At 38.6% G+C, this 10,908-nt stretch overlaps 1 protein-coding gene across 1 annotated transcript; it reads right to left on the reverse strand.

The window, feature by feature from the left end:
* Nucleotides 1–4,066: 4,066 nt before the first annotated feature.
* LOC139471730 (U3 small nucleolar RNA-associated protein NOL7-like) lies at nt 4,067–10,511 on the reverse strand. The gene is made up of 6 exons (XM_071254211.1): nt 10,311–10,511; nt 9,338–9,564; nt 8,073–8,214; nt 6,759–6,837; nt 5,861–5,979; nt 4,067–4,638 (listed from the first exon to the last, which is right to left on the reverse strand). The coding sequence occupies exons 1-6, from the start codon at nt 10,456–10,458 to the stop codon at nt 4,583–4,585; spliced, it is 771 nt and encodes a 256-aa protein (XP_071110312.1). The 5' UTR covers nt 10,459–10,511; the 3' UTR covers nt 4,067–4,582.
* Nucleotides 10,512–10,908: the final 397 nt, after the last annotated feature.

Raw genomic sequence — 10,908 nt, forward strand, 5'->3', positions numbered from 1 at the left:
AAAACATTATTTTGATCCTCCTTTCATACATTTGTTTTATTCGGTCTGTAGACTAACATTTAGTCTCTGAAATCTTATATAACACAATATCCTTCTTCACTCTAAAAATAATTTTAAAATACCTATGCTGATTTACATTTAGTCTCTGAATTTTTATATTACACAATATCATTCTTGACTCTAAAAATAAAATATAAATCCCTGATTTGTGGAATAGAGCTAGCTTGAGCTGGCTAGACTTGCTTTTGTATGCATTTCTAGATTATATTTTTCATAAAATAAAAATATTCCACGGTCATGGTGCAGGACTATTCGATCTGTAACAAGCGTCTTTGGCGTGAAAGTCCGGAAGAACTACACATTCCGCGTGGGGCTGAAATATTGACTCGAGCTTGGTGTAAATGAACAAAACGCACGTTTTCAACGTTCATTCTTCCTGCTATTGTCAATTGCTTTTCAGCAAAGAAATCCAAATGGTCCACCAGCGTTGCTAACATGCAGGGTAATTCCCCAACGATTCGCGTCTATTGTGAATGGTTGGTTAATGCTTTTCACAGACGCTTTCCAATTTGTTCAAGCGGACGTCATCGTGGCGTGTTGCAGAAATACAAGAATGACAAATTGGAAAAAAAAAAAATAGGTCTTAATTTGAAAGACGTCTTTGAAGGAACGGCAGTATTAAGGAAATAATTATGCATTATGGTTATTGGTGCTATTTCTACTTCATCCGGATGTGCGGCAGTTTGGCGGTACATGATTCACAGATGCATTACTCTATTGACCGGGTTCGATTCCGGTTGCTGCAGGTGTATACCTTTGGACCCACTACCATCCTTGTAGGAAATACTGTATTATGGGTACCCGGGCGAGTGACGAAGTTGCGCACTTTTTGGATTGTCTTAGGATCTTATCCCGGAAGTATTAAATAGCATTAAATCTGGAGTGCTGGGCATGGAAGAATCACTGTTTTGGTGTCTTATGAGTGAGTGAGTATGGTTTTACGCCGCTTTTAGCAATATTCCAGCAACATCACGGCGGGGGACACCAGAAATGGGCTTCACACATTGCACCCATGTCGGGAATCGAACCCGGGTCTTCAGCGTGACGAGCTAACGCTTTAACCACTAGGCTACCCGACCGCCCCGGGTGTCTTATGAAGCCCAGTGGAAGAAGCAGTGTGGGGACGGTCGGGTGTCATTTCACTGAAAACGTATCGTTGATGGCGAGTTTTTGCTCATACCACATAGCGATTTAGCAGGTGTATCGCCATGCACTGACGTCATATTAGTCTGGTCGAAAGTTCGAGATGAAAATTGGTTTGCTAGATTTGAGAATTAAGAATGATCCTCTATTTTTAAATTCATAGTCCGTAATCTCTACTGACACCATCTCAGTACTATTACATTGATCACAAATCATATAATGACAAATAGACATTATATATCAATATTAAAAGCATTACTTTATCCAGTTTCAGTGTTTACCAAGTCGCCCCTACGTGAGGTGAAATAAACATTTCGCTATTCTCACTCTGCAGTAACGACTGGATCCTCTTCCAAGATGTCTTACAATCTTTTGAACAAATAGCGTTTTAAATATTTCTGTTTTCTCTACGTTTCTTCCAACGGAGAAGATGTAAGCATGTATGTTTGATCCTATTTAATTGTCTGCATGCGTTGTGAAACCACATAGGCTGGCGTTTTTCAATTCGTTATTTCTTGTTTTTATCGGTCTTTCAAATTGGGATCCAACAAAATGAAACAACTGGGTTAATTTCTCCGCAGCCGCATTTTCATGTTCATTTAACAGTCCATGCATTGCTTAATTACTTGAGCATGATCCCAGTTAGAATAGTCGGTAAACGTTAGGTTCACTTCAACATTCGATATGGATCGCCTCATACTACTGTTATTTCCATCTTCAGTCTTTGAATTACCCATATATCATCACTTTACACATATTCATTACTGGCAGGAGATTGCCAAGTGGTCACTGGCCATCGCAAACATGTCAACAATTGCTGGTAAAATATTTGTTGAAACAATTAAATAATTAATCAGACTAATTTCATTTGAACCAACATATGTAAAGGCGCCTACATTGTTCCCAGATATTCTGTCATTTAAAATGTGACAAAATTTGTTAGATTTCTCATCTTGTGGTAATCTTTGCGTGTGAAAAGAATCCACATAATATAATTATCCCCAGTCGAAAAGGTCAATATCATCTTCTTCACTATAATCATCTAACAGCGCATTAACATCCCCACACATAAGTACATCCATGGTATCTTCATTTTCCATGGCGATTGTTGCAACTTCACACTCTACAGCATCTATCCCGTTTTCTAAACTGTTTTCCTGTTTCTCACTTCGCCGCGGTGTATAAACTCCGTCTTATACTATTGGATCAGTTGTACCAATCATCAGTTTTGCCAATCAGTATCTATCCTTTCAAAATGTTGACAATGAGTGAATGAATTTGGTTTAACGCTGCTTTGAACAGTATTCCAGATGAATCCCAGGTCAGCTTAAATTGGGAGGAAAGCCTGAAATGACGCAGGTTTCAGACGTTCACCACTTTGGTGAAACCCACGGTGCTGACAAACCTAGAAACATAAATGGGGGAACCTTTATTTGAACCCACAATCAAAATCACAGGGGTCTCGCGTGCCCTAAGGGACGCAACTCTGCCCATCGATTTGCGGCTGTGAGACAACTGGGACACACTGCCCTCAAATCTTGAGAGATACTATTTCTAACGTAGAGAGCTACCTCACCTGAATATCTTCCACACTGTTACATGCACATTGATGCACACAAAGACATACAAAACAAAATATATTCTTAATTTTATCGGTGTCACATAACACTGTTCAGTCATGCAGAACTTCACCAGAAAATTATACCAATCTGGATCACTTACATTTGAGTACAGGTCATTTAAATTCAAGAAAAAATGTTTAATACAGATGTTGAACAGGACACATTTATTGTCTCAATATTGCTGTGAGGTTCCACTACATGCATATCACAGTGACTACAGACATGTCCCAAGTTGCCCTCGATCGTCACCTCACTGTCAGTACTGGCGATTGATGGAGCGACCCACCTGGTCCCCACTTGTCTCAACACGTCGCCACCCGACAAGAAAATTTTATCATTAATAATCAACTTATCGTATGACGTGATGTTTGCCCTTCCATGGGCCTGTGACAGAACTGGCAATAGATTTGACCCGAGGCTTCTTACCCGTTCCGTTAAAACCATTTACCTCACATAGTGAACCATTAACTCCGTTTAAATTGAGCTTTATCTTTGAATGAGGTAAACTTTATGATAATGGGTTTAATATTGGACCTGAATGTAAGCAAGAACTTATCTGTGTCTTCCAGTCCCGGTGCGTCCTGCAAGAATTTATGGGCTATCCTCTCACTCACCTTCCAGAACTCTCCAGGTCGACCCTCTAACCCAAGGATGACATTGATCAGTCAGCTCTGGGCTTCAGATTTGTCTTTTAGAAACTTTGCTTCCAAACAGTCAAGCCGTTATTTCAACTCCCTATTTTCCTTATTATTGATAATTGCATCTGATGAAGATTTCTCACATTACTTGACAATAACTGTATCGTAAGTTCCAATAATAACCAAACATGGTGAAACAAAACACAAGCAAAATGAGGAAACAATATAACAAGAAGTTTAATCAAGAAAATATCCAATAACAACGGCGACCTTGTAGAATTATGTCCTGAAAATTCAACTAATGAGAAAGAAGAAAGTGAGAGATTTTACACAAATGTTCTCATTTTTTCATCAATATCATTCCAACGTTCAACGTTAAGACATACTAGTCAGTCTCCATGTTATCAGCTCTTAGATGCCATCACATTTTCCATGACCATCACACTTAATTACACTGTGTCCTTCTTGCACAAATCCATACAGTATCTGTAAAATATAATTTGAGTCCACACTGTCCATGGGAATACTTTTTTTAAAATTTGAACCCGAAGAAAATAACTCTGCCACCCCCCCCCCCCCCCCCCCCCATTTTATACGAACCCGCAACCCCATGCTAAAACATATATTTCAGTGGATCAGTGGACATGCTCGATTTCCTGAAAAAAATGTGCTTTGAAAAAAATGTCATCACAGAAACACTGTGTGTTTTGAAATTGACCATAAAAATACCCTGTTTCTAACAATCCAAGTAACCTTAAACAGTCACCTTCCCCCACCCCAAGAGATTAAATGATGGGATCCTTAACATATCAAGGCCACACACCTAATCATGTATAAACGAGTAGATGTGATCGGTCTGATACATCTGTTGTACAGCTCCTGCATCAACCAAGTTGATACCAATAATCTGTGTTCACCAAGGCTTTCTGTCGGAGATGGTTTTATCACAATGGGGAAACTCAACACATATTTTTTTAATGTGGAATTGAACCTGGATCTTTGATGTGACAAGCTAACACTTTGACCACTGGGCCACCCACTGTCCAGCCTTCCCCATGGGTATCTCCATCATCATTAGTCTCCTAGCAACAGTCTCCAAGCAACACTGCAGTCTTTCTATCATCTCTTCTCTTGTCGGACTTTCCGTTTCTCCATCTTAGCTAGATATGCTTGAGCTGTAGAAGAAAACAGTTCTTTTGTAAATTAATATCACCAAAGTGTTTCAGCTTATTCAAGATAGTGGTGAGGTAAAATGGGGATTTGTGTGCGTGTGCATGCGCATGTGCATGCATGTGTGCACAATGGTGTTTAATGTGTGCATGTGTGTGTATTCTGGACTAATGACAATTTTATAGTGAGAAACCATGCCACAGTTTAACATAAATACCCTCTCACACACACTGACTCTGAGAGGACCAGTTTTTGTTTCATCCCATCAATGCCAAGCCCCAGGCAGGTAAACAACAAATTCCATCTTTAAACGTCTTTAAAATACAGTTAACAGTGTTCCCGTTTACCGGTAATAACCAGGTAATAACAAGTAAAATTAGGCTTGGACCGGTAATTCATGTGAATGACCAGATTAAAAAGTATCTTATTAATCTTTGATGTTGAAGAAAACATTGGCGATATTTAGATTTTTAGAGTTGCCAGTCCACCAGGATTAGCAGTTTCAAATTCCAACAGGAACAGTGGTAAAACAGTTTTGTTGAAGTTGAAGGGACTTATGTAAATACTTCGAGTCATCCAAGGTTCGACACAACCGAAAATGATGAATAAAGAAGGAATTCTCAGCTTGCCATATCAAAGTTCAACACAAGAGTGTTTGACTGTATCCTTGAATACAGATCTACATCTGCCTGGTTTGTAAACAAACTTGGCTGATCATTCACATATGTCATTCACACGTTAGAATACTTAATCATGTTGATCATAATTAGAAAGATTTTTTTTTAAAATAACAAAAAAACACTAGCAAATAATTCTATTTTTAAATCCACACTTAATGAACATCATGAAGAGAATAAAACATTCCCTGACAGATATAACACGGCCCCATAAACATGACTGACAGGTTTTGGGAGCATGATAAAAAAACAATAATTCCTAAAGTTAATTCCTAATTTAACTTTTGAGACATACCCCCTTGAAAATTATAAAAGGTGAATAACAATGATTTGAGATTTTTTGGTCTGGTGAATTCTACTTCACAATCATCAAAAAGCAAAGATTTCATTTTCACTCAACACAATGGAGATTGCAGTAATATTTGGAGCAAAAGAATGATGGCTAAAGTTGTTCATGTTATATATTGACTTCAACTGTAAATCCCTGAAATGTTTACTTTGAACTGCTCCCTACATATATTTCAAAAGTGATGTCATGTGCCATACTAACTTGATTCTCTCCTTCTATGGTCACCATAGAGACGAGAATTCCTGAAGTTTGCAGCAGATTGAGATATGGCCATTCTCTTTCTCAGGTCTTTCAATGGCATAGCCTTTATGCCAGTCTCACTAAAACATATACAGAATAGTGTCATTTGGGGTCAATTACGAATAAATATGCAAATTAAATAGGTCAGGTAGCTACTACTTTCAAACAAACATGGCATTGCCCTTGTCTATTGGCACCCAGGTCAGAAGTGACCATGTGTTTGTTATCATTATCAAAAATAAATACCAAAAGTCAGTGTCTGAGAAACAAGAGTCAGCTGGAACTGTATCGCCTGTTGTCACGGTCTGACAAATTACTAACCTATTGACATAAACTAATGCACACACACCAGGAGTGATTGAGTGAGGTGTTACACCACTTTCAGCAATATTCCAGCAAATATCACAGCGGGGGACACCAGAAATGGGCTTCACACATTGTACCCATGTTGGAAATCAAACCTGGGCCTTTGGCGTGACGAGCGAACGCTTTAATCACGATGCTACAACACCATCCCCATTAAAATTACAGGCAACAGAATCTATTCTCAGTTACAGAACAGCACTGACAGGTTAACTCCAACAAATCAGACAAAGAATGATTAAATACGTCACCAGCAAATGTCCAAATAAGTGAACCCTCTATTATATTACCATGACAACATGAGTATAAATCTTAGTAAAATCTAAATATTTTTTACATTTGTATACTTATCCTGCATTACTACGTTTAAGTAAAAAATTAAATGTTTAGGTATGTGTGTCAGACCTCTAACTATTTAACCTATTTATAATGTGATATATCCAAACATGACTTCTGGTAAAATATTCAAAACATTTTCTGAATAATCAGATCTTACCTGTCAACGAAACCTGTCTTAAGAGGTAGATAGTCTTCTGTTTCTTCAAACAAAGTTGACTGTTTCTTTATACCTTGATCTGTCCATGTAATAAGAAGAGGTGGTGAGGTGAAATGTGGTCGTCGCATTCAAGATGATTGCACTAACATAACAATGTCAATGTGAGTGTGCATGACTGCTTGTACTCGCCCAGATCAAATGCCTGGCGAGTGAAAGCCCACTGAGATGCCATGATGCAAGTTAAACAGATACCCCACTCCAACACATCTAACAGTGTTCCCGTTTACCGGTAATTACCAGTTTTTTACCGGTAAAACTGGGCTTGGACCGGTAATTCATGTGACTGTCACTCCTTGTGGACTGGCATGTTAAGTACCTTACAAATCTTTGTTGAACAAAACATCGGCGATATTCAAATAAGTCAGCTTGTCTAGGGTTTCCCCTTGTCTATTTCTAGTGCAAGGAAATAACATTGCAGTTTATATTTGTAGCGACTTAGTCTCAAAATATTAAAAAAGAAGAAGAGAGAATTGTGACTGAACTTTGCGTGAATGACGTGTAGATCTAACTAAGCATCTTCAGAGATGACGTCATTGCATTGAACATGATGTTGAATGAATTAAAACCAGGTAATTTTCATACGTTTTGTAATATGTTAAAAGGTGGGACTGACAAAATTAAGAGGGGACTGGTAAATTTTAGCCAATGGGAACACTGAATTCTATCACCCTACTGGCTTCCACAGCAGATATCATTTAGAGGAGATCAAGGGATATCGCTACATAGAAATTACATGACAATGCGTTGCAGATCATACCATCTGTAATATCTCTGCCGTTGAAGCTGTTACGCTGTACTGTTTTACACTGGTAATTACTGTTTACAAACTGGAAATGTTAGTCACAAGACTTTGGACTAAAAACAGAATCTCAACCAATAAAATCCTTCACAAGCTGTAGAGCTTTAAAGTTTCAAAGACAAGTGTTGACATATCGGATATCAAAACACACTCAGGTGGGAATCTCTATATTATTAAACAATATATTACAAGAAATGAGTGAAGGAGTATTGTTTTATACCACCTTTAACATTATTCCAGAATTATTATGGTGGGGGACAACAAAAATAATATGACAAAGATACTAATCTATTAATACATGAATATATCACAATACAATACATGAATTACAAGTAACAGGGACGAAAATTGACATATACAGTGCATATGCATTCTGCTCAATTACTTTTAAGAAAGAACGTAATCATGGACATAAATACAACAAAATTTGTCAGAATAGACAATGGAATGGTCACCCTGTTTTTTGCCTTCATGTTTCTTTTTTTCCTTCTTTTTCTGTTTTCCTTTATCTGTTTCCTTCTTTTCCTCACTGAGTTTTTCTGGAAGACTGTCCAGGATTTCATCCGGCAAACGAGACACAGCTTCCAACTTTATCCGCTTCAAGAATGTAAAGTTAAGTAGTATAATTGACAAAGTTCTAAGTAGCACATAATGTCAGAGAAATATTGGTTCAGGAACAAATTTTGAAAAAAATCTTAACAGGTGGTTTAAGTGAAATGGGTTTTTTACTGTGTGTTCAAGATTATTGCCCCCATATAGCAGTGTGCATGCATGCATGTGTGTGTGTGGCTGGTTGCTCTGGACATTTTCATAGTGCCAGCCCACTGAGATACCATGGGTCAGTTTTACATGGATACCCCACAAAGACAGTGTTCAGACTAAGAGTCGACCCGTGCCAAGCAGGGTAACAAGATGAACCATCTATTAACGTCTTTCGGTTTGATGCAACCGGGGATCAAACCACTGACGCTCTATCCAATAGGCCACAGAGGTGATTGAATAAATTAACCTTACAGAACCTCTACCTTACTTATGTTACCATGGTTACACTTTAAAGCTGTATGATCATCAAAAATGGATGCAGAATGCCTGAAGTGTTTTCTTCGTTTGTTCTTAATGCTGCACTCCACAATAGTTTAATTACAAGACAGCAGGCTGTAAATAATCTCAATTTGGCTACACAAACCAGTGGTTGATATTGTGAGCAGGGTATGATGACATGCAATCAACAACAAGTCACCAAGTATGACCATCCGGTCAACTCCTCGACAAGCCTGTTCAAGACATATTCCAACCATGGTTCTCAAAAAGAGACGCAGGTCATAGATTTTTACCAAATTGGAAAAACGTGTAGCAGCCACAAAATGTCCGAGTCCCTTGATGGGATACGAACGATGGACCTTCTGATCTGATATCGGACATGACCAAATCTTGATCTTGTGTACATCACAAGAGGTTAAGATACAAAGATGTTAATCTCGTCAGCAAGTTGACAAGGTGAGGATGTCATCTGTGGATGACTCCACACACTGATACACACACAACAGAATAGAGCTGACACCCAGGGGATCATAATCACTCTGAATCTGATCAGAGATCCTGGAACAACTTAGGGTTGCAGCATGTTGTGCCTAAATCGAAATGTCTGATTCTAAGCTTATCCTTCATGTCATTTCTTGACCTCAATAAACGGACAAACCTTATACAGCACACTAACTACCTTTTGTTCCTTAAACTTTTCATCTCTCTGTTTTCGCTTTGCTTTCAACTGGAGTTTTTCTTCTTTTATCTGTGTCATTGCTTGCCTCATCTGGGAAAGGGCTGTTGCCCGGGTCTCTGAGAAGCCCACATCCTCAGGAGCAGCATCACTGTCCTCGTCACTGGCAACATCATCATGGGCTAATTCCAAGTCCTCATCATCATCTGATGAACCTTCTCCAGAGGACACTGCAACCAATACTTTGTTTGTTGTTTAAAGCCACACTCAGCTAAAGTCCAGCTACTTGTTGGCTGTATGTTAATAATCTAGTCTGGACCAGACATTCCAGTAAACAATATTATGAGCAACAATCCACAACGTTGGTGTACATTGACAATCAAGTTCATTTAAAGAGGTAAGATAGCTCACAACACTAACCCTAAGGATCGTAAATAGTTGTTTAATTGGCAAGGGATCCTCAACCCTAAGGATCATGAGGGGGTCCTTGATTGGAAAGGGGATCCTACACTGAAGCTGGAGGCAATTAATGAGTGAGTGAGTTTGGTTTTACGACGCTTTTAGCAATATTCCAGCAATATCACGGCGGGGGACACCAGAAATGGGCTTCACATGGAGGCAATTAGCACTCAAAACATGCACTTACACTTGTCGGTGCTTGAATCAATAGGTGCTTATATAATGTTGCCTAAGACTTGCATTTGTAAAAGTTATTTCTCCTCGGGGTCAGGGGAAGTGTTTTACGACATAAGTAAGGATCTTGTTAATCATGTTAGTTATTAAACTCATATTACTAAACGAAACAAAGTAAACGGAAGGGTCATGGAGTTGTCAGCTGGTTACCGACACACGGGGATTGTACATGATGGTAAGCGTGTGTGGGTGAGAAGATATTAAAGGCCAACGTTCACTAATTCAGAATTCTAGTTTTATTTTTACATCACTAACTACAGGAGGTAGGACAAGTTACACAGACCTTCTTCTGCTTCCACTAGATCCTCTTCGCTGTCAATTTCTTCAGTTTCCTTCGTCTCATCATCTTTTCCGATGTCTCGGAATGCCGGAGTTTCGAACTCGTCGTCTGACTCCTGCCTCTGTGTTAGTGCCCTTCTTGGTCGTGGCATATTTGGTTCTGACAACACTCACGATCCACCAAAACAACTACACGTGCTTCCGGTTACCGTGACGGTTTTTGGTAATGAAATGTCGTAAATAGGGTTTAGCAACAAAATAAAATGCAAGATACAATCATATATCGTTTAATGTTTCAATAATCACATACGTTAGTCACATGCTTGATGATATTGTTCTATGTGTACATTTGCACGTTACGATAATATAAGAGGGGAAGTAACTCCTCACCACATACTCCTTTTACGGGAAAAGTTTTCTTGTTCTGCTCCTTTTGATAGCTGACTATCGAAACAAAATTTTGCTAAAAAAGGTGATGTCTACCGATATGTCATGTTTCAATGAATTTTAATCTTGAAATGGGAAAAAATGAAGCAAATGAAAAAAGTATGTATGAGAAATATTTTGGAGAAGTATTCTGTAATAAACAACCTCGAATGATT

This window comes from Haliotis cracherodii, unplaced genomic scaffold (genome assembly GCF_022045235.1).
Source record: "Haliotis cracherodii isolate W230 unplaced genomic scaffold, xgHalCrac1.p SCAF_23, whole genome shotgun sequence".
Classification (NCBI taxonomy): domain Eukaryota; kingdom Metazoa; phylum Mollusca; class Gastropoda; order Lepetellida; family Haliotidae; genus Haliotis; species Haliotis cracherodii.

Excerpts from the sequence above, each read along its gene's own strand:
- LOC139471730 (XM_071254211.1), bottom strand. The coding sequence starts at position 10,458 with ATGCCACGACCAAGAAGGGCACTAACACAGAGGCAGGAGTCAGACGAC. Across the intron at positions 9,565-10,310 it reads TCTAGTGGAAGCAGAAGAAG|TGTCCTCTGGAGAAGGTTCA; the intron begins GTCTGTGTAACT and ends TATTGGTTGCAG. Across the intron at positions 5,980-6,758 it reads AAGACAGGTTTCGTTGACAG|TGAGACTGGCATAAAGGCTA; the intron begins GTAAGATCTGAT and ends TATATGTTTTAG.